Source organism: Leptonychotes weddellii, chromosome 11 (assembly GCF_054177405.1).
Source record: "Leptonychotes weddellii isolate Sample4059 chromosome 11, ASM5417740v2, whole genome shotgun sequence".
Lineage (NCBI taxonomy): Eukaryota > Metazoa > Chordata > Mammalia > Carnivora > Phocidae > Leptonychotes > Leptonychotes weddellii.
The window spans coordinates 46,766,738-46,791,337 of NC_138379.1; the positions used below are offsets into that span (position 1 = coordinate 46,766,738).

At 42.6% G+C, this 24,600-nt stretch overlaps 1 protein-coding gene and 1 pseudogene across 1 annotated transcript in view; both read right to left on the reverse strand.

Moving 5' to 3' along the window:
• Positions 1-4,163: 4,163 nt before the first annotated feature.
• The window catches only part of FCHSD2 (FCH and double SH3 domains 2), a 74,762-nt gene continuing 54,325 nt past the window's right edge, over positions 4,164-24,600 (reverse strand). The window contains exons 6-12 of the mRNA XM_081798785.1: positions 16,343-16,477; positions 10,668-10,751; positions 10,370-10,547; positions 9,849-10,069; positions 8,728-8,854; positions 8,505-8,587; positions 4,164-6,292 (exon numbers count right to left, since the gene is read on the reverse strand). Coding sequence (XP_081654911.1) covers positions 6,209-6,292; positions 8,505-8,587; positions 8,728-8,854; positions 9,849-10,069; positions 10,370-10,547; positions 10,668-10,751; positions 16,343-16,477 — 912 coding nt within the window. The 3' untranslated portion in view covers positions 4,164-6,208. The remainder of the gene's footprint in view (positions 6,293-8,504; positions 8,588-8,727; positions 8,855-9,848; positions 10,070-10,369; positions 10,548-10,667; positions 10,752-16,342; positions 16,478-24,600) is intronic.
• On the reverse strand, positions 16,666-22,623 carry LOC145716211 (small ribosomal subunit protein uS8 pseudogene; annotated as a pseudogene).

The following is a 24,600-nucleotide window of genomic DNA, read 5'->3' on the forward strand; positions in this document are numbered from 1 at the left end:
CTCGTCCTGGCACCCAGTGGCCACCAGGAGTCACCAGCGGCTTAGTGTCTGCTGAGCCATTCTCCAGTCTCCTGGGATTCCGGCAGGAAAGACCAGTGCTTATGTGTCAGGCACAGTGCTCTGCACTTTTCTTTCCTTTTTTTTTTTTTTTTTTTAAAGATTTTATTTGAGAGAGCACAAGAGGGAAGAGGGTCAGAGGAAGAAGCAGAGTCCCTGCTGAGCAGGGAGCCTGATGCGGGACTGGAGCCCGATGGGGGACTCGATCCCGACACCCTGGGATCATGACCTGAGCCGAAGGCAGACGCTTAACCGACTGAGCCACCCAGGCGCCCCTGCTCTGCACTTTCCATGCAGTACTTTATTTGCTCCTCTCAACCTCCGTGTGAGGGAGTTTCTCTCCTTCACAGGTGATAAAATCAGCAGATTAAGTGTTGTGAGATCACAGAGCTGGCTTGTGACTGTGGTTTTTTTTTTTTTTTTAAACAACAAAATAACATTTTGAGGATCTGGGCTCCCAATTATGCAGGGCTGCAGGGCATCCCCCTACCCTCTGTCCCCAAGTGGTATGTGCCCTGCCTCCACCATTGCTGGGGGATTCTAGCTTTGTGTCCAACCTAAACCCCTCCCTGCATCCTTTCTTTTTTCCATTCTGGGCTCTGGCCGTCGAGGCCTGATTATGGAGGGTCAGTGTCCCTTGAAGTGTGGGACACGCAGGGCCATAGGAATGAGGTGAACTTGAATCCTGGGAGGCTGTTACCGGCTGCCCCACTTGGGGCAGGTACTTCCCAGGACTGCAGCGAAGGCTGCTTAGATAATCTAGAAAAGGCGTTCAGAAATGATAGACTCGACTCCAGGGACAATAACCCCCCTGCTCCCCGTAAACCCTCCCTCCTTCGCGGGGCCAATCTGATAGCACACCCTTGGCGCGTAGCTGCTTCGCCTCAGGGAGCGCATTCGCACCTCAGCTTACTGGGAAGGAACGCTTCCTGGAGGAGCACGGCTGGAAGGGCCAGTGACAGGCCAAGGCATTTGGGGAAGGGGTGGGTGTGGGGGAAGAGGGGCTGGCTGGCAAAGACTCAGCAGGGGAAGAGCTCAGAGGGGAGCCAGCTGGGAAGGCTGCCCCTCCATCTAGTCTTTGAAAAAGTTCCCTGGTGGTAGAGAGGGTGAGGATAGGGCCCCGGGGCTAAAAACCTCTCTAGGCCTTCAGTATCCTCTGCCTTTCAGGTCTGCATACCTTCCAGGTTTTCAGTTCTCAGGTACTCAGACCGTGCCTGAGTTGGGGTCTCTAACGTCGAAACTGGAATGGCCTTTCCCTTGCTATGTACACGGGCTGAGGCCCAGAGAGGGGCCAGGGTCTTGTGCAGGGTTACAAGGCAGAGCTGGGATAAGAACCCAGGCCTCCCACTTTTCTGAAAACTGCCCTCAGGTTCTGCAGAGAGGGGCTGGCCTGGTCTGGGACACCCAGTTCTAGGTCCTGCTCCCAGTGGTCTTGGGGGGCGGAGGAGGTTTCCTCACCTCTGAGACTTCCAGGCCCACAGCTCTGGGCCGCACCAAAGGTGACACAGCTCTTCGCTGGGGCTGTTCTGCGGGCATGGGTACGGCCTCCTCTGTGTGCCCTGCCCAGTGAGGCCCTAGTGAGCCTGAGACTTGCCAGGGAGAAATGACAGAAGCCGTTGTCCTGAACTCCTGCTGCCCCCTGGTCATCTCCCTGGAAGACGCACCTTAGCTGGAGCCTGCTGTTCCTGACTGAGTCTCCCCCACCAGGTGTGAGCCCCTTGGTGACAGGGATGAGATCTGAGTCATTTATGTCTCCAGTGCCCAGAATAAGACCTGGGGTAGTTTGAATTCAATATTCAACAGCAACTGAATAGAAGTGGTCCTGACCACTAGGAAGTCCTCTGGAAGAATCCTGGTGGCACCAGGTGAGGCCCATCTGTGCAGAGTCAGCATACCATGTCCTGGGTACAGGCTGTATTCTTTCTCTGAACATGTATCTACTGGTCAAAAATATTTTCATCCTTCTGCACATTATCTCAGTTGATCCTCTTGGATTTTAGGACGTTTGTATTGCCTTCTCATTCCCACTTCACAGATGAGGAAAGCAAGGCCCAGAAAGGTAAAGGGGTGAGCAGGCCACAGCTCATCAAGGTGGCCAGGGGCGTGAATACAGGACTTCTGACCAGGCTCTTCCCCTACCCCTCACAGGAGCAAGGGGTGACGAGAACGAGAAGGCCGCTTAGGTGTTTAGCACACAGTGTGGAAGGGTGTGAACCCTATTTGTGGGTTCATTTCTGTTGTTTTAGGAGAACACGCCGGGAAAATATTCCCAGACCAGAGCTCTCAGAAACAGGGCAGAAGTACGCCATTTGTTTTTCTGGCCGGTGGGACCAGGGGAAAATGGTCCAGGAACAAGACGCTCTTTGGCATTCACAGGGTTCTTGGCAGATCAACAGTGACAGAACAAACAGAGTCTAGGAGGAAACATACTGGTTGCGTTGAGTTGTAGGATTTCAGGACAAATTACAGTTCTCTCTTCTAAACTACAATTTCTGTAACTTGGTTGTGTTTTTGTCATGAAAAACCTCTTTGTAATGAACAAAATAAATGCAAAGATTCAGAGCAGCTAGATTTTGTTGTACAGCCACTCAGGCGGTAACTGGCTCCATGACCTAAAGCTGTGACTGGACTCGGGCAATGAGTGAACAGAACAGCCCGGGATGGGATCACAATCCAGAGGAGGGTTTGCTTTCTCCCGGGGTGGGGGTGGGGGGGTGGCAGAGGCGGGAGCGTCCAATGGCTTCAATTTTCAATTTCTGGCCATCCCGAGAAATCTGTGTGTTAGTCTGTTCTCAAATACTGTGACCTCTCTGTGTGGTGTTTTCACCGTGTCTAGGAACTGAGCTTATCTAGAACATAAGAGTTGGATAAGCCCTTGGAAATCATCTCATTCCACTCCTTTCAAAGCTGGGGATGCAGCAGCCCAGAGGGAAGGGTTGTCCCCATCAAATGGTGGCAGGGCTAAAGCCAGATGATATCCTCCTACTTGCCTGTCGGGCTTGAAGGTGGGGGTGGGGGTCAAAGGTCAGAGACAAAAGGGATCCAGGTGATGTGCTGTGAATCTATGGCTTCATTGTCCTACAGTTAGTTCCTTTGAAGAAGGAGGCCAGAATTCAGCTGTGACGCTGCGGTGGGGCAGTTCAACTGTCCGCTGGTCGCAGCCAGCCTGATGCCAACAGCTGATTCAAACATGGTATTCAACGTACCCCTTCCCGTATTTCTGTGAGGCACTCCTTCCGCTGACAGCCTTGTGTGACTATGAAGCTGGAAGACAGCAAGGACCCCAGCTGTGAAGGGAGGGTCACGGACGGTGGGGGAGGCGATGGTGAGGAACGTTGGTGGTGACCACCTGGCGCCGCAGCCTCATGCATCCTTCTTGGATCCACAGTGGTATCCTGTGGAGGCTCGGTTCCCACGGCTGTCAGGTGGGAGCCAGGATTTAACTCTGACCTTCTGACTCCAAAGTCCATGCTGTTGCCTCTCATGCTGCTGGTGGGAGTGTCAACAGATACAATCATTTTGGGGGCCAATTTGACAAAATCTAATGAAACTAAATGCTCATATAGCTTTCTGACTCTCAAATTACATATTCAGGAATTCACCCAATATTTTTACTGGAACAAATTTATAAAGAATAATGTACAAAGATGTTGTTTTCAACTTTCTAACAGCAAATGGATGGAGACAACCTAAACATCCATCACTATAGCAGGCTTAAATTATGATATATCCAAACCATGGAATGTAAGACAGCCTTCAAAAAGAATGAGGGAAACCTAAATATATAATCCCATGTATATAAAAAGACAATGTGTCTGTGTATAAGTTTTATGCACAGAAAATGTCTGGAAGAATACATATTGCACGTCCCAGCTCTGGGAAGGAGAGAGCCGTGGGGCCCCTCCCCAAACAGACTAAGCCCTGGTCCTCAATGTGGCTGGCTGGTAGCCAGAAGGAATCAGCCTTTAACTGGGACTTTATTTACCCCCTCTCTGTATCTGTTTTATGGTTTAAAAAAGGAAGGCTTAGGAATGTCTTTATAAAAAGCATTGTCTATTTGGAAAGGTCTATTTACCCAAATCTTTTTATATGGAAACTTAGAAAACTTAATTCCATTTTTTTTATTATTCAACATTTTATACATAATAAATACAAACTTTTTACAGCCACTGTAAAGAAAGCACATCTGCACAGAGGCACTCCCTCCGAGCCTGGCCCTGTGCACTGTGATGCTGGATTACATGTCCTGGAGGGAGGGGTTCTTTTTAAAAAGGAGGCATATTTTTACAACTTTTGTTTTTTTTTAAAATAAAATTAGCAGCTCTTCCAAAAAATATTTTAAAATATAACAAAAGATTTCAAATAACCTCTGAGAATGTGGAAAATCCAGATTCAAGGACAATTTGGCTAGCTAAAGAGAGAAGACAAGACTGGGTAGCAAGAACGGCCTGATTCAAGCACTTGGAAGATTGTTTAAAGTGCTTTGAAGATTTTTAAGTTGTCAGAGAACTTTAAATTCTTAAAAAAGCCACCCTTTTAATTTTTTTTAAACTTAAGAATAAGTTTGATAAACACAAAAAGACCTCAAATAGATCAACAGGTTAAGAAATGCAAAAAAACAAAACAAAAACCCCAAATCACAGAGAAGACTTGTCACTGGGTACTGTCACTGAAGTGATCAAACGACTAACTGAAGATTTCTTCAGTTGTAACCTGACTTTTGGTCAAAAATCCCATGGGGACATTTGGCGAGCATTTCAAGTTTTTAAAGATTCTTAGGAGGGATGGAGTTTTCAAAGCATAATACAACTTTTAGATTGAATTCTGCAAATCTGATTTCTAAAAAAAAAAAAACGCAACTGGCAAAAAAAAAAAAAAAAAAAATGCCCTTGTCCCTGGGTTCGGCACTCCCGTTCTTCCACAGGAGGTGGCCCACCAACAGAGACCTACTCTGGGCCACCTGCCACCGTGAGCTCGCTAGCCTGTGGAGAACACTACTCTTGGCTCTCCTTGTGACATGGAGAACTTGTTTTTTCCTTGTCCGTTTGCACTTGTGCATGGTGTGCAGTCCTTTAGTCCTTTTTCACAGGAAGCTGGTTTCCTCCATGAGCCACAGGTTCTTCCTCCCAAGGCAATGTCAGGCCAGGGGGACCCTGTGGGGGGTGGCCACCCGTCTCGGGCAGCCACAGGCTGGCTGGCTGGGCTCGTGCACCGGCTTGGGAATAAAACAACATGAGGGGCCTCCCCAGGAGAGAAGCTCAACAAGGCAAGTGTGTGTCCCCAATTTATCTAGACATTCAGATTCTAAAGATGTTGGTCAGAAGAATATATGCTGCAAAAATTAAGATGAAAAAATACCCAAATACAAAAAGAACATTAAATTGGCTCATTTCAGATCTGGAAGCTCCATTTCTGCTTCAGCCTCAGCCTCCTTTCTATTAGTCTACGTGATGGACAAGATTTGGCTATTGGTTCAGCCCCTCCATATTAGCTCCACTAACACTAAATGAATGGCGTAAATATTAATACAAAGGACACTGTTACTGTTTTTAATCTGTTAGCTGTGGAAGAGATGTGCATTAATGCAACTGGCATAAACTCAGGGCGGTCCACTTTTTCCCAGTAAGGTTTCACTTTCTCAGTCTGGGGACTAACTGTGGGGAGGAGCCAGCCCCTCCTGAAATCCCTCCTTCTAGTTCCTTATGCAGCCGACATGATCTGATTAAACTCAATCAGACGAGCAAAAGCCACTTGAAGAAAGATGAGGATCTTTGCCACATCCTTGTGGCCACAGTAATATACTGTACGAGTGCACATGATCAGTTTCTCTGTGACTGTGCCCTGAATGAGGCCTGGTCTTGAGTCTCATATAAAAATGGGCCACTGATAGGCATGAGGGCTGTCCCCCTCTGCTTCTAGGGCCCACTAGGATTTGTGCTATGGTAGGAGAGATGACCTAGAAAATGACAACAAAAAAAGGCACAAAATATTCAAAACATGGGAGGAGTCCACCAGGCCACCCAGTCACATAATCCTCCTTGTTTTCACTCTGTTCAAGAGTCATCATCATGCAAAGGTGCCTAAAGAACAAGAATGGCCAAACGCCAAGCCTGGCCTTGATTGTAGCAGTAATGGATGGGTAAACCCATCATCACACCAGTGTGATTTCTACATCCTCAATCTTCTCTGCTGGCCTTCGGTGGTTCTGTGTAGGTGGAGGGGGAGCTGCCCGGACCTGAGCAGGAAACAAATACATGGACTGTCAGTCGGCTTCCTGATTCAGTGCTTCTTGAAGCCTCCACAGCCCAATAGGTCATTTACCCACAGTCACAGGCACCCCAGGGGTCTCAAATGCTCTGAACATGAAAGTATGTGCTTCCAAAGTAATTTTCACTATTTCCCACACCAGGGAGTTACTGTTCTGATGAAACGTGGAACCTACAAATCAGGTTCTTTCCTCGGCTGAAAGCTCGGCTGTAGCCCTAAAAGCCTCGTCCAAAGCAAAGGCCTGGAGGTGGAAGCCAGAGAGAGCAGTGCTTGCAAACTGAAAACCTTTCAGCCTGTCCTGGAAGGAGAGCTGCGAGAGAGAAGACTAGAGAGGTGGGCTGGGGTGAAGTCATGAAGGGCCTCATAAAGCCATGTTAAGAAATCTGAGCCTTACTCTGTGGGCAAAGAGGAGTCTTTGGTGGATTTTAAATAGCGGTAGCAAAGGTGTGAAAGGATGAGTCGGATAATAGTTTGGAAAAAGAGCGGGGGCGGGCTAGAGTACAGGTAAGACGACAATTTTGGAAGCTTTTGTGGTCAAGTGAGAGTTGATGTTAGCCTGACCTAGGCACAGGTGGGGGGTGGGCAGAGGAAAAGAGAGATTTGACAGCTGTCTCCAAGGTAAATGTGGCAGGATTTGGTGATGACTGTCTGTGGGAGGCAGGGCCAGGGAGCTACCAAGAGTGATGCCAGAGCAGTGGTAGAATGGAGGTTCCACTCACCAAGGCGGGCAGTACGGGAGAAGGAGCATGTCAGGCAGGGAGGATAATTAACTCACTGTTGCTGAGTTTGGGGCTCTGGTTTGTGTACACTGAGATGTCCACAAGGCTGAAGCTCAGGGAAGAGACTGGATTGGCAGAAGTCTGGAAGTTGTCAGTAAATAAATGGTTATCAAAGCTGTGGGAGGAGATAAGGTTGCACAGGGAGAGTGAGTTTAATGACTTCAGGAGAAGCAGCCCATGGACAGAACCCTGAGAAGCATCAGCAGAGATGGGCTGAAGCAGAGAAGCCCGTACAGGTCAATGAAAAAGAAAAGGCCAGAGTAGAAAGCAAACCAGGAAAGGGTTTTGGAATAAACTGGCCCACTTCTCCCCATTCCCACTCATACCCAGCAGTCTATGCTGCCGTCCCCTCTTGCTTGGACCACTGCTCCAGCCTCCAGATGGCTCCCCATGTCCATTCTGCCACCTTCCATTCACTGTCACTTAGCTGCCATTGCAATGTTTCAAAAATGCAAAACCAGTCACATCACTGTCCTGCTTACAACTTTGCAATGGCTTCCTATTACACTTAGGATAAAGAACCAAAGTCTTTAACAACGCACTCAATCCATGTCTGAATGAACGAAGCCAAAGGAAGTGAGTGGTTCAAGGACTGGTGTCAAATGCTGATAAGCAGTTCAAGGAAAATAAATGCACTGGATGAGTGTGGGAAAGTTATGACCCTGTAGCTGTTTCACAGTGAGGTGGGGGGAAGGAGTTGAAGGCATGGAGTGAGGGTGAGTAGAGGTGATTATGTGTAAGAGTAGATTCTCCTTGAGAATAGAAGCTCTTGAACCTCAAAAAGGCATGAAGTAGATCTCATTTCATCTCTGTTCCTCAAAAGAGGCCAAATATAAGCCCGGAAAATAGGTTCTCAATAAATGTTCGCTGGAAAAAAAAAAAAAGTGCTTCTGTTTCACAATTAGACCACGTGAATGCTCACAGAGCTTGCTATAATTTAAATACACTTTCACAGCTATCTCACCATGGCTTGGTGAGAAAACTGCCCATGTAGACGAGACCTTCCAAGATGTGTTGCTTTTTATAGCCTTCATTTTTTTAAAAAGATTTGACAGAGAGAGAGAGAGAACACGCACATGCACAAGTGCGGGGAGGGGCAGAGAGAGAATTCTCAAGCCGACTGACTCCCCACTGAGCGGCAAGTCCAAGGACACGGGGCTCAATCCCACGACCCAGGAGATCATGACCTGAGCTGACATGAAGAGTTGGAAGCTTAACCGACTGAGCCACCCAGGTGCCCCTATAGCCTTCATTTTTAAGAGCTCTTTTTATCGTCCCCAACCCACCTGACCCTTGCATGGGGGAATCAGTGTCACATAGGGGCCATGGGGAGACATTAATTTTTAACTTTCATTTTGGAAGAACCGTGCATTCTGTAACCCTGCCAGATAAGAGACTTACGGGTCGCAGTTTGCCATATGAGGTCTCAGGAGTATGCCGTGGTGCCCGTGAGAATCCCGGTGACTCGGCAAGGAAGCTGTTTTCTAGGGGAGGGAAGCAAGCAGCTCATTTTATTTGTGTTGTTGAGCAATAAAAATGCTAATGCAGATCCGTGTGCTCTTCAGGTGAACATGTGGATTTCTGAACGAAAATGAAGTTAGCTCCATGCCAGGAGAACGCTTACCATTTGCTGAAGGAGAGCGTGGGAAGTACTGGGAGCTCCTCTTCTCTGGGCTGGGGTAAGGGCTGCTGGGAGGCTGGTCATACAACGGCAGTGGAGGCAGGGAGCCCGGCGGCTTGGGAGGAGAGATCTGCCACAAAGGAAAGAGAGGCTACAAAGTGCTCACCGCAGGAAGGAGAGGCGATCTGGCTTCGCTAATTCAGACATATTACTTTTCTCTGCAGCTCAGATAGGACTATTTACAATTTTTGTCAGCCTCATTAGAAGCACATGAGCTTAGAATAACAATCCCAAACCCTATTTTGTGATGCATTTAACTTTTTCCTCTCAGAGATCTCATTACACTACTGATTATAGTTTATCATAAACAGTCATCAAGTCAAACCATTCTCTAGAATTCTACTGAAAACATACCAGATCGGTCAATTCAATAAATCCGGTGAAGAACAAAAAAAACCAGGACAAGTTCTGTTCTATTTTTTTGTTAAGATAAAATAATTGGCTGTTTCTGACTTCCCCAGGTTTTGTAAATGTCAGACTAGGTGGTCACAATGTCACACAAACAAGGTGGGGAGACATGTTCCTTCTGGTGCTGGATCTGCCAGGCCTGCTGTGGCAGACCTGATTTAGGGGTTTCCTGTAAAGCCAAGTTTTGCTAGGATGAGCTGAGCCTAGAGACACATCAGTAAAATGGGGCTCTGGTAGGCTCATTAGTTCTCTGAAAAGGACTGGCAGGCAGGCTCTGCCCGTGATGGAGAGAAAGAGCAGTATTTTCACTACCTAAACTAAGCACGGAGACAATACATTCCCCCTCTGGTTTCTTTCTTTCTCCCTACCAAACCATTCTTTTGTAGGTCATATACAATTTATCCTTTTGGTTAACTGATTCAGAGCACAAAAAGCAGGCAAATGGAGGTGTAATACGGCCATTACCCAGGAGCCGGGTTGGTGCGTCTCTGCTTTTCCAAACTCAGTTTTGCAGAAACCTGGCAACAGAGGACTGGAGTGGGAAGGCGGGGCTGAGACTGTAGCCCACGTTTGCATGGGTCAACCACCCCTCGGGGGTTATTTTCTTTAAACACCTTTAAACACCTTTTAATTCAGCTTTCTCCCCTCTCCCGTACCTGAATCTCTCTCACCCGCGGAGTATCACCGTTCTCTGAGGCTGAAAGTTCTTCCACTAGCACCGATGGGAAAACTCCAATCCGCCCACTGAATTCCCCTTCCCAGAAGCCATCGTCATCCTGGTTTTCTTTGTTCAAGATTCGGATGATTGCTCCCTCAGGAAAGGATAATTCGTCATCTGTCTGGCCCTCATAGTCATAAAGTGCTTTCACGAAACAGACTAGGTAGCAAAAGGGAGAAAAATGCATAAGGACATGGACAGCCAGGTTACTTTCGCAACCACCCCTATGCTCATGTGACAACTAAAAGACCATCATACAGGGTAAGAGTACAGCTGTAATTTTTTTACTTACTGAAGATCTACTTCAGGGTTCTATTGTACAGGATAAATGTGACCAAATAACAGGAAACATATAACAGGAATAAAGTTTTGCTTTTTAACCCACTGAAGGCTGACTCCAGGGCAATACTGCTTAGGCCAAATGTGACCAAATAAAGAGTGCCTTGTTTCAGTCTTTACCACTGGCATCTCCGTTGAGGCTGCCTGAAACGAGCTCGGCCTCCGTGGAATTGCTGGATGTGTGGGACCGACTGTCCAAAGCAGCCAAGGACTGCAGCATGCTCAGTAGACTGTTCGAGGTGGGAAACTGTAGGTACTTTTCTGGCACATAACCCACTTGGCCAACTTTATTTCGAGCCTGAGTAAAAGACATGTGACAAAATAGGTTTGCACACACCATCTGGACAGGGCAAAACCAAAACCAAAACAAACTCCTAAAAATGTCACAAGAAGGGGCGATATGAGCAAAGGAATATACCTTTACCCAGTCTTCCATATCTCCATCTTCAATCACTTCTAACACCTCATGTTCCTCAATGGTCAACTCATCTGGTTGAGAAGCCTGCAATGTAGGATGGTCATGGACAAAATTAAAAAGGTTAGATAAAGAGCAGATGTATGCTGATCATAACAAAAACTGGGGATCAAAATATTGAAATGATTTTGAAGAACATACTGAACATAAAAATTTAAGGGTTGTAAAACTATCGTAATGAGGTGGAGTTTTGCTTTAAAAAACTAAACAAAATAAAGCTGCAACAAAAACTGGAGAAACGGAATCCTCAGGAGGCCATCAGGTGCAGTGAATTGTACAGCACTCTGCTGGAAGCAGGGGCCCTGGGCTCCAGCTCCAGCTTATGGATCTATTGGTTAGGTTACTCAACTTCTTGATGCCTCCATTTCTTCAAAATGACACTCCTGCCATTTTGGGGAGGATGGGGGAGTCAGTGGGGGATGAGCAAGCCGAGAACCATGGTGATTTGGGAAGCACAGGCAGAGCAAGCACTGAACCGGAACTGCGCAGAGGGCACCATGGAGGTGCGCACCGTGAGAATGCAAACAGCTATGTGCATGGACTGGATGACAGCGTGAGCGGTGCCTGGAACTGATCTGGAGTCACTGTATGAAAAACAATGGCCAGGAGAAGAAAGCTGGGAAGGAAATGACTGAGATGGGTCACAATTTGGATTTATTACGCTCTAACTTAACTGTGAAGACTGGGCTGATCTGCCTAGGTGCTATTGTGCAAGCTGCTGTGATGGTTTTATTATCTCTGACAGCAGGAATCCACCAGCACCGGCCACCAGATACTGCTCCTGAGACTGCAGAATCTGAGAGCAAACTCTCAGGGGGAGAAACTGTGTGGCTGTGTTTCCTAAAGAGACTTGCTGTCACATGTAGCAGGGAGAGGCCTGCTGGCATCTTCTGGCTCTCTGGTGAACAGTCTTAAAAGCGTTCCCCAAGTCCCAAGATTAGTCCCAACTATGTAACTATAAGACCATATAGTTTTTCAAATCTCACAATCTCAAAGTGTAAAATATCTCCAAGTTACACAAGCAAAAATAAGGCAAGAAAATGGGTCACTTTATTAAGACTCACTTCCCATTTCACATGCATTGTAATATTTCATCAAACCCAGATTCTGGATGTTGCCACAACTGCTTGAGATGTTCAAATAGTACTGAGAATGGCTGACCAGTTACAGAAATACTCCAGGACCAGAATTTTAAGTAAATTACCTGATTTCAAAATTGAGGAGAAAAACGTCATTTATTCATGAGAGCTTTTCCAGTGAAATTTCTTGGCTAATCTGAAACCTCTCTATGCTTTGACTATACCAGCAAAAGGCAACAATATAACAAAGACATTTTCCCTAATTCCATGGGAAGACTTAAAAAGTATCAACACAATGGACTTCAATGTGTGAGAACAAAGCAGGAAGGATAAGAACACCTTTAAATATACTGTTGCCCTTGTAAAAAAGTCACAGAGGTCCATGCAAGTTGTTCAGTGCTACTATGTAGTATCAGCAGATACTGGGTTGATCATACCATCCCCAAACAGTGACCAATTCTTCCACTTGACAAGGTCAAGTCCTCTGCATGGATCTCAAGCCTCTACAGAGTTTGGTTACTGTGGTCTCTCAATGCTTTGGCCCCACACACTATTCCCTAGTCTCTGGAACACACCATGTTATTCCTTGCCTCTATGCTTTTACCAGGCTGTTCCTTCTTTCCAGCAGGCCCTGCTCCCTCTTTCCCATCTGATGAATAGACTTAGATGACTGGGTTCAAGTCCAGCTTCAGTCTGTTTCTAAGGGCAAGTGACCGTAAGTCCTCTCTGAGCCTCAGTTTTCTTTTTTATTCCTATTAGAATGTAAGCTCCATGAAGGCAGAGATTTTTGTCTGTATTCATCAATGCCATATTCCAAAGCCTAAAAAAGAGCACAGGATGTTACACAGGAGGTGCTCAATTAATATTTGTTGAATTAATGGGTTGGTTGATAATATCTCCCATATTGGGTTACTGAAGAGATTAGAATAACATAAATATGGTACCAGGCACATAATACTTCACATATGTAGCTATTACTATTACTCATGATTTGAGACCCAGCTATTATGTTTTTCCAGACCACCCACCATGAGCTGGTGGCTTCTTCCTCCTTTTGTTGTAAGGCTTGTGCATCTCTCTAACTACCACGAAATACCATGGCACTCTGCTTAGTTGTTTGCCCTTGTAGGGTTCCCAGCAGAATGACTTACTTACTGCAGGGAATGTAATTCTTCTCACGTATCCCAACTAAAGAGAGAAAGTGGTCAGGAAGGGCTTACTAAATAAACACATGCTCTTACACTGCCCCCTGAAGTCCTAACTCCCAGGGACAATCAAACCCTAGAAGCAGCCAAGTGGTGCATCCCCACCACTCTCTCTCTCAATTTCCCATTTCCTTTGAAAACAATGTGCTTTTTCCTGATTAAAATAATACATGTTCACTGTAGAAAAGCTGGAAATATGTATAATTGAAATCTTTTTTTTTTAAAAGATTTTTATTTATTTATTCATGAGAGACAGAGAGAGAGAGAGGCAGAGGGAGATGCAGGCTCCCAAGGAGCAGAGAGCCCGATGCGGGACTCGATCCCAGGACCCTGGGATCATGACCTGAGCCGAAGGCAAATGCTTAACCATCTGAGCCACCCAGGCGCCCTAATCGAAATCTTAAGGTACATGTAATTTGGCATCTTACTCTTCTGACCTATCATTGCTTCTTACATAAAAAGACTCATTAATGTAATTTTCAATTATCTTGATAATATTTTATATACATTATTATATGAATGGTTAATTTATTTAGCTATTCTCTTATCGGATAGCCAACTTCAAGCTATCATAAAATAGCACTATGATGAAAGAACATTTTGTATCAAAACCTTTTTCTAAGTTGTGGATCATTTCCTTAAGATATATGCTAGTAGGGGCAAAGGTTATGAGCATTTTTAAGGCTTTTGAATCTAATCCTTAAATATAACTTTTCTTTGTTCTCACCAGATTAATCCAGGCCTCCTTTCCAGGTCTGGACTATAGGCTTATAGTCCATTTCTCTTTAATCTAACCTGTACGGTGTCTATACCATGACCGGGGTTGTTACCTTCTTAAAAACCCCATCTGATTTTAGGACATCCAAAGGTTCTCACCAGCCAGGATACAAACCATACTTCAGTCTGGTTTCCAAGGCCCTTTACTAACAGTAAACATCTTTATTTCCAGCAGCTCTAATCCCTACACCTGATGCTTACCCCCTACTGAATGTAACATTTCCCGAACACCCCATACTCTCATCCACCTCTGTCTCTGTATCTACTGTTCTTTTTGCCTAGAAGGCTCTTTCCCTTCTCACTGTATTTAGTAAGATCTTACTCATGACCTAATTTAAGTGCCACCTCATTTATGAAATTTCTCCCATCACAGGAAAAAATTAGTGGTTTTAACCTCTACTATAAATGTTTTATACATATTCTATTTTTCAGTTTAATATTTACTTCCCCCAGACTATCCATTCGGGGGGGGCAGGAATTGTGTCACATTAATTCTTGCATCCCTGAAACTTATCAGGCACTAAATAAATGTTTGTTTAGTGACGAACTAGTTAAATAGATTTTTATAGTCTGCTTTATCATAGGGACATGCCTGGCATATGCCAATAGAGGGAATGCTGGAGGGATGTGAGCTATTTATAATCACTCAGACTCTTGGGATCCTCTCCATTTAAGGACCTTAAATTTTAAATTCTGGAACTTCAAAGTAAATATAATATTGAGAGGTGAGATGAGAAAACATTCCCAACCCTAGTTTTATAATACTCTGTAATACCTTTCCAACTATCTCAGAAGATGCTTTGAAATTTTCAAAACATTATCAAAATAGTTTACTTCCTCTTTTAGAAAAGAGGAAGTATTCATAATTTAAGTACATAATGAAAGGATGTTAAACTAAAAAGTCTGGGAATCACTGATGTTGAACAGTATATACTGCCAAGCTGTGGCCATCCAGGGACAGTGGGAGTGCGACTGTCCCCCATGTATGGCTGCTGAAGATTCTTTCCAGACACTTCTTCTGTTGTTGTCCCTTAAGCATTGGGTGTCCATCAGCATGGGAGCCAGAGGAGGATTCATTTGTTTATGCCTTCCTTATATCATTCATGTATTTATCCCACAATTATTTACTGAGGACCTGCTGTGTGCCAGGTACCGGCCTGCGTGCTGGAGACACACAGACAAGGTACACGGATACAGACCCGGTTTCTGCTTTTATGGACCTTTAGTGCAGAATCAAGACAAAGAAATATAAAAACAAATAAGATTAAGTTTGGTTGGTGGTAAGTGCTATATAGTAAATAAAAGAGGGAAAAGGGGAATGGGAAGAGAGTAGTGAATGAGAATTTGGCTTTTATTAGGTTGTCAGGGGAGACCTGAGGAGGCACTATTTGAGCTAAGCCTCAATGAAGAGCAGTATGCAGCCAACCAAAATCTGGGGAAAGATGGTTCTAGGTAGAGGGAGCAGCAAGTGCAAAGTTGTCAAGTTAGGAAGGAGCATGGTGCCACAGTGGCTAATGGGTGGTGAGTGGGTTTGTTAGGAGAATGGTCTGACACGAAGCTAGGGAGACTGTAAGGGGCCAGATCAATCTGAACATTATAAACTCTAGGGAAGAGTTTGTTTTCCTATGTGTGATGGAAAGCTTATAAAAGGTTTTTAGGCAAGGGAATAAAATAATCTCCTTTATTTGTTAAAGATAATTTTGGCTGCAAAGTGAACAATGGACTGTTGGGAGGGAGGTAAGTATGTAGAAGGGATACCAATTATGGGTTTTTGTTTTTTTTTTTTTTTCTTTTACAGTAATTGAAACAATGGCCTGCCTAGACCAAGATGGTGAAAAGTGAATGGATTCAGGATATGTTTTGGAGGTAGAGCCAACAGGGCTGGTTGATGGACTAGATGAGCGGAGGGAAATTCAATGTACTTTGTATGAGTAAAAAATTTATGTGTAAGTAGAGCAGGGGTGAGAGAGATGAAAAACTATTACACCAAATCAGGATTTGAAATTCTGGCATCTATTTATCTGGGTCCCTGCTTACCATGGAAACAAGGGGTGGTTATATTAAGATTAGGAAAGGTAAAGTTTAACAAAACTTTTGTAAAACAATTTTCTTTTAGTATCAGTTTGGAGGGTCATCCTCCTAATGGAGGGTCTTGTGCCAAAGCATCCAACTGATAATAAGGGTAAGATTTCAATTTACTAAAAATTTACTAGATGCCAGGCACTGTACTAAGTGCTTTGCTATAAAAGTGTTATCTCACTTAATCTTTAAACTATCCCTCTGATATTATCCCCATAATATAGATAAGAAAACTGAGGCTCACGGAGACCAAGGGGCTAGTGTGGTCAGAGAGCTTGTAAATGGCAGAGACAGGATTTTAATCCAGGCAGTCTGATGTCAGAGCCTAGACTGTTCACTATTATGTTATATTGTCTCTAACGTTAACTGAACACCAATTTTATAGTAAGCACACTATGTGAGGCTGGGTAGACATAGTCACGTGTGTCTTCAGGGTTGCCACAATTTAATATGAGCAATAGGTTAGAGAAATACACACCTTGTAGGAATAAACAACTTTGCAGGTAAGTGGATAATTTCTTAAGGTGCCAGATGGGCTGGAACTGCTGTCATCAAAAACATCCATGTTGTCTTCAAACTCTTCTCCTTCTTCTCTTTCAGGATCTGCATTAAGCTAGGGAAAATTAGAAGCCATTGGCTAGCTTGCTTACTTCAAGAAAATGGTTGAAAGCAGGAAGAAACACTTAAAACCTGATTGTTTCAAAATATAATTTACTTACTCAACTGCACATAGAAAAAAAGTATCTATTCTCACTTGTATTTTTCCTGTTATGAAAAGACCAGTTTTGTTTTTTTTTAAGATTTTATTTTTATTATTTTTATTTTGAGAGAGTGAGTGAGAGCACGCCTGCATGCACATGTGAAAGCGGGGCGGGGGGCAGAGGGAGAGAGAGAGTCTTAAGCAGTCTCCATGCCCAGCATGGAGCCCGACATGGGGCTCAATCTCACGACCCTGAGATCATGATGTGAGCCAAAACCAAGAGTTGGTGCTTAACCAGCTGTGCCCCTAAGATTTTATTTTATTTCTTTCTCCACTGAGGCATTTTATTTGCATGAATGTATCCCCAGAAAAAAAATCCCAGGATTTTCCCTCCTGTGTTTTTGTCTTGCTTCTTCATGGTCCATGATGCCAGCTGAGGTTGTCAGGACAATGAAACCAAACTGGCGGGATGGGAGCAGGTTATTCTGCCATTTTTCTAGATCTTTCAGTTGTACATCAAAATTTGGGGCTGATCACTCCACACTTGTTTAACCTGCCCATGAGGTTCACAACAATTTTCCCAGCTCTGTGATCATCAGTGATTTCAAATTCACCAATGTAACCATGCTTCATCATCACCGTGAGGAACCAGAGGATGACTTTGGAGCATGGTCTAATAAGAACCTGGCGTTTGTCTCTCTTTTCAGCATTGTTAATGCTCTTGAGGGCATCTGCCAGGACATTCATGTGCATCATTATGGCGACACAGAGAGATGGCGGAAAGCAGATTTTATTTCTAAGTAATCTCTACATGCAATGTGGGACTCAAACTCACAGCCCCAAGATCGAGAGTCGCATGCTCCACTGACTGAGCCAGCCAGGGGCCCTGAAAGGACCAGGTTTTTAAAAAAACAAAAAACATAAAAACAAAAAAAACAAAAACAAGAGTAAAATGTCTTTCAAATATATAAGAAATGTTTATCAGTGTCCTTTCTCTTTTCACTGTTAAATACTAGTAAAGGCCTCTTACCATTTTCTTTTTTATTTTATTATTTATTATTACTTTTTTAAAGATTTTATTTGACAGAGAGAGACACAGTGAGAGCAGGAACACAAGCAGGGGAGTGAGAGAGGGAGAAGCAGGCTTCCCGCCGAGCAAGGAGCCTGACGTGGGGCCCGATCCCATGACCCTGGAATCATGACCCCAGCCAAAGGCAGATGCCTAAAGACTGAGTCACCCAGGTGCCCCAGCCTCTTACCATTTTAAACTGATCATATGGGGAAACGTTAGAAAGATTTCTAAAGCTACCAAGGATTTGGAGAAATAGGCTTTCCTCTATTGTTGATAGAAATGTAAACTGATACATCCTTAAAAAAAACAACACCGGCCTACTGCATTAAAAACTAAACATATCAACCTGATCTAGCAATTTCACTTTTGTGAATCCCTTATGGAGAAATAAAAGCATCAGGAGGTAAAACTATAGATCTTACTAAACTTACAATGGGGTTATGTCCAAATAAACACATCGTAATTTGAAAAATATCCTAAGTTGAAAAATGCATTCAATACACTTAACCTACCGAACATCATAGCTTAGCCTAGCCTACCTTAAACACGCTCAGAACACTTACATTAGCCTACAGTTGGGCAAAACCACCTAAAACAAAGACTATTTTGTAAAAATAAAGTGCCGAATATCTCATTTAATTTACAGACGGTCCCCAACTTAAAATGGTTTGACTTATAATTTTTCAATTTTGCAATGGTATGAAAGCAACACACACTGAGGAGAAACCATACTTTAAACTCTGACCTTTGCCCAGGCTACAATATGTGGTACAATGTTCTCTTGTGATGCTGGGCAGCAGCTGTGCCCTCAAGGCCATGAAGGTAAACAAGGTGCCCTCACAACCATTCTGTATCTGTATGATGATTCTGTTGTTCACTTTCAGTGTAGTATTCAGTAACTGGGTAAAAAAATGTATTTGCCTAGAGTACTATTCATAATATTAAAGTACAAATAGTATTTATATGAACATAAATAAATATCTGACAGAGGGAGGCAGAGTAAGAAAAACAAAGACCGGAGAATAGAGATGGCTGACTTGTGTTTTATGTACCTCTGTACTATCTGAACTATTAGAATATCTTACTTTTTAAACTAAAAATCCAACAAACAGGAAACAAAACAGGCAAAGTTTCTTTGTCTTTAGTTACACAAAAGCATTTATTTAGCTACTTTTTCCCATGTTCAAATATGCAAAGGCATGCATGTTTACAACATTAAAGATAGAAGGACTGAACAGTCAGAATTAGGCCTCACAATAGAAAGAATAACTTTAATATCAAATCCCCGCAATAAGCTGAACACTGTGCCAGGCTCATAGACATGAAACGAAGGACACAGTTTGCTTTGCAGGAGCTCATACTCTAGAGTGGAGAAACTGCCACCACTAAATGCTGAATGTGCAGGGGGGCCTCTGAATAGGAAGAGGTGTTTGCAGAAGGTCAAGACTCCCTGGCATTCAGCGAGTTGCAACATAGAGGCTGCCTATATTGTCCAATTCTACTTTTTAATGAATTAAAGTGATTTCTCTTGAGTAATTATTAACATTTAAAACTGACTCTATAAAATTCTATAGAGCCTTCTAAAAGAATAAATGGCACATATTTCCTGTCAAATGTACTGCCTACATTTCAAAGCCCTTGTAATATTCTCATTTATAACTATTCCTGGAAATTCTTCACAGTTGAATGAGATAATCATGTGCCTCATCTTACAAATAATTCATCTATGGTCAGTCACGTCAATGACAAAGTAAGACTCAAATCTTGACCTTTCAAATCATCTCAGGCTATGATACCATCACTTTCCAAAAGGGCATTGTGTCATATAAAAGATGAGGATCACATGCTAGAAACTGCCATAAAAGGTAAACATATTTACATATACTTAGGAGACACAGCTTTCGTACTCTAGTAGAGGTTACAGACATTAAAAAAAAAAAATCCATAACCAGGCATTGCAACAGAACAACACAAAACACCCATACATCTATAAAAACTAAAATTAGAGCCAATGTGGGTAGAATATGCTTCCAAAAATATATAAGGAATGTTAATATGCACTGTGCTGTGGCACTGGGAATCAATCCAAAACATTTTATCTTGGCAACACTGTTTGATACTAAACATTCTTTTCTTTCCCCTTTATTCTGAGTTCATTGTCTGATTCTCATGGAAGGGAATGAAAAGTTTCAGTGACAGCAATGGGGGTCAGGGCCATGTGCTTTTTCATCGCTCCAGCAGCTTTCCAAAGTATGTCACTGCTGAATAACTTCTGCTTTTTCCCTCTTTCACCCTCTGTAACTTCACTGTTACAATGTTTTCTTGACCCAGCATTTCCAAAATCACATTCTTCCTCTGTTTCTTAACAATAGCTCTCTTAGCCCTTTTCCTTCCTGCCACCTGACAGAACTTCAATTAAAACTATTCCTTCTAGCTGTACTAATGCTTTTCCTTTCTTAGATGTTGTAAAATGCTTACCCTCTTTGCAGGGGCAGATAAGAAAAAGCTTTCTGAGTTGGTATTAGTAGCTGTCTCTTTGTACTCAGCAAAACAACCTCTGAAGGATTTCATCAACTTTATGGTACTGTAATGAACTAGAAAGCAATACTGGGTCCTTGGGTCTGACAGACTTGAGTTTGAAAGCTGACTATACCATTTACTGTTGTGTGACCTCCGGCAAATTATTTAACTTCTCAGCTTCAATTACCTTATCTTATAATGAAGACAATTACTTCTTCATAGGGTTATCATAAGGATTAAATGAGGTAACTTATTTATTTATTTATTTTTAAAGATTTATTTATTTATTTGTTTGAGAGAGAGAGAGCACAAGCAGGGGGAGCAGCAGAGGGAGAGGGAGAAGCAGACTCCCCACTGAGCAGGGAGCCCGATGTGGGGCTCCATCCCAGGACCCCGAGATCATGACCTGAGCCGAAGGCAGATGCTTAATGACTGAGACACCCAGGCGCCCCAGAGGTAACATATTTAAACCCATAACACATGCTGGATTCATAGAAGGTACTTAATAAATCATTACTCTTTTTTTTTTTTTGGATGAGGAAAGAAGAAATTACATAAAGAATCTGGTGATATTCAATACAGAGGAAGGCAGCTCTTTATAACTGACTAGCAGAACCTCTGAGTTTCATTTGGACAGAGAAGTGATCATATTGAACATCATTCCAAATACAACACAAGTAGATTATAAAGGATGATGTTGAAAATATCAGCAACATAGATTTCTGCTTCCAGATAAGATGGAGTATCAAGGACCAGATTTAAACTCCTTCCAGAAACAACTAAAGAACTCAAAATATATGAACACTGGACATCACTGAAGGACAGTGATCCCTGGGGGATGGGAAACAGTTTTCTCAACTTAGGAAACAACTATTGGAATCCAAACGAATCAGAATAAAGGTAATAAAAACCAGAGCAGAAATCAATACAACAGAAAACAGAAAAACAGGGGGAAAAAAAAAATCAATGAAGTTAAAAGCTGTTTCTTTGTGAAGATCTATCAAAATGGATAAACCTCTAGCAGAATGATCAGGAAAAAAGTGGAGACACAATTAACCAATATCAAGAATGAGAAGCGGGGTGCCTGGGTGGCTCAGTCGTAAGCGTCTGCCTTCGGCTCGGGTCATAATCCCAGGGTCCTGGGATCGAGCCCCGCATCGGGCTTTCTGCTCAGTGGGAAGCCTGCTTCTCCCTCTCCCACTCCCCCTGCTTGTGTTCCCTCTCTCACTGTGTCTCTCTCTGTCAAATAAATAAATAAAATCTTTAAAAAAGAAAAAAAAAAAACAAGGGACACCTGTGTAGCTCAGTTGGTTGGGCGTCTGCCTTCGGCTCAGGTCATGATCTTGGGGTCCTGAGATCGAGTTCTGCATTGGGCTCCCTGCTTGGTGAGAAGCATGCTTCTCCTCCCTCTCCCACTCCCCCTGTTTGTGTTCTCTCTCTCTCACTGTATCTCTCTCTGTCAAATAAATAAATAAATAAAATCTTAAAAAAAAAAAAAGAATGAGAAGCGATGCCACACTACAGATTCTCTAGATAATCAAAGAATAAGAAAGGAATATTATAAACAATTTGTTTCAATAAAGTCGGCCAACTTAGAATGGACAAATTCCCTGAAAGACACAAATAAATTATCAAAGTCCACTCAAGAAGAAAAACCTGAATAATCCTCTATCTACTAAAGAAATTGAGTTTGTTAAAAAAAAAAAAAACTTCCACAAAGAAAACTCTATGCTCAGATAACTACCCTGATGAATTATAGCAAATATTTAAGGAAGAAAAAGTTCTACACAATTCTAAGCTTCCAGAAAATAGAAGAGGAAAGGATACTTTTCAAATCACTGTAAAACAAGCATTACAAGAGAAGAAAACTATAGACTAGTATCTGCCATGAACAGAAATACAAAAATGCTTATGGAAATTTTAACAAATCAATTCCACTAAATATATAAAGGGTAATATATCATGAGTCAAGTGGAGTTTATCAGTAATGCAAAGTTTGTTTAATAGCTGAAAAATCATCAATGCGATCCATGATATAAATAAACTAAAAAAGAAAAATCATTTGACAAGATTCAACATCCACTGCTATCAGCAAACTAAATAGGAATAGAGGAAACTCCTCAACGTGGTAAAGGGCATCTACAAAAACCTTACTGTTAACATCATACTTAATGGTGAAAGACTGAATGCTTTCTCCCTAAGTGCAGAAACAAGGCAAGGACATCTGTCAGCTCTCACCACTTCAATTCAGCATTATACTGGAGATTCTAGCTGTTACGGTAAGGGGAAAAAAGGAAGCAGTAAAAATGTCTTTTTTTTTTTCTTAAAGATTTTATTTATTTATTTGACAGAGAGAGACACAGTGAGAGAGGGAACACAAGCAGGGGGAGTGGGAGAGGGAGAAGCAGGCTTCCTGCGGAGCAGGGAGTCCGACACGGGGCTCGATCCCAGGACCCCGGGATCATGACCTGAGCTGAAGGCAGACGCTTAACGACTGAGCCACCCAGGCGCCCCTAAAAATCTCTTAATATGCAGGTGACATGATTATCTACATAAAGGACATACACAAAAGCTATTATAACTAATAAATGAGTTTAGCAGGTTTTCAGGATATAAGATCAATATGCAAAAATCAATCATTTCTATGTGTTAGCAATGAACAATTGGAAATTAAAATAAAAAACCATTTACAATAGCACCAAAAACTATAAAATAGTTATGTCTGAAAAAAGATGTGCAAGACCTATATACTAAAAGCTACAAAATATTGCTGAGCAAAATTAAAGACCTAAATAAGTGGAGAGGTATTATGTTAATGGATTGGAAGACTCAACATTGTTAAAATATCAACTGTCTTCAAACTGATCTAAAGATTCATCACAATTCTATTTAAAAAAATCCGGGTAGGTTTTCTATCTGGTAGGTAGAAAATTGATTTTAAATTAATATGGAAATGCAAAGGACACAGATTATCCAAAACAACCTTGAGAAACGGGGCGCCTAGGTGGCTCAGTGGGTTGAGCGACTGCCTTCAGCTCAGGTCATGATCCTGGAGTCCCGGGATCGAGTCCCACATTGGGCTCCCTGCTTAGCAGGGAGTCTGCTTCTCCCTCTGACCCTCCCCCGTCTTGTGCTCTCTCTCTCTCATTCTCTCTCTCAAATAAATAAATAAAATCTTAAAAAAACCCAAAAACAACCTTGAGAAAGAAGAAGAAAATTAGAGGTTAACTAGACTGGATTTAAAAGTAAAAAAAAGAGAGCGAGAAGTTGAAGGATTTACACTACCTAACTGAAAGGCTAATCATGAAGTTACATTAATCAAAACAGTATAGTATTGGCATCAAGCTAGATAAACAGATCAATGAGGAAGAAGTCCTAAAATAAACCCACACATACATGGTTAATTGATTTTTGACAAAAATGTGAAGGTAATTCAGTGGAGAAAGGGCAGTCTTTTCAACAACAGAAAGGAACGTTTACTCATTCTTCTTACCATATACAAAGATTAATTCACACTGGACCACAGATTTAAATGTATAACCTGAAACTATAAAATTTCTAGAAGAAAATATAGGAAAAAATCTTTATGACCTTGGGTTTGGCAAAGATTTGTCAAAGAAATCATAGCTTTTTGTCAAAGCTACCATACCACACCACACCATAGCACGGTCCATAAAAGAAAAAAAAATAGTTAAGTTGGACTTCATCAAAATTAAAAATGTCTGCTCTTTGAAAGATACTTTGTTTTTTTTTCATTTTTTATTTTTTATTAACATATAATGTATTATTTGTTTCAGAGGTACAGGTCTGTGATTCATCAGTCTTACACAATTCACAGCGCTCACCATAGCATACACCCTCCCCAATGTCCATCACCCAGCCACCCCATCCCTCCCACCCCCCTCCACTCCAGCAACCCTCAGTTTGTTTCCTGAGATTCAAAGTCTCTTATGGTTTGTCTCCCTCTCTGGTTTCATCTTGTTTCATTTTCCCCTCCCTTCCCCTATGATCCTCTGTCTTGTTTCTCAAATTCCTCATATCAGGAGATCATATGCTAATTGTCTTTCTCTGATTGAATTATTTCGCTTAGCATAATACCCTCTAGTTCCATCCATGTCGCTGCAAATGGCAAGATTTCATTTTTTTGATGGCTGCATAATATTCCATTGTATATATATACCACATCTTCTTTATCCATTCATCTGTTGATGGACATCTTGGCTCCTTCCATAGTTTGGCTATTGTGGACATTGCTGCTATAAACATTGGAGTGCATGTGCCCCTTCGGATCACTGCATTTGTATCTTTGGGGTAAATATCCATCAGTGCAATTGCTGGGTCGTAAGGTAGCTCTATTTTCAACTTTTTGTGGAACCTCCATACTGTTTTCTGGAGTGGCTGCACCAGCTTGCCTTCTTGAAAGATATTGTTAAAATGAAAAGAC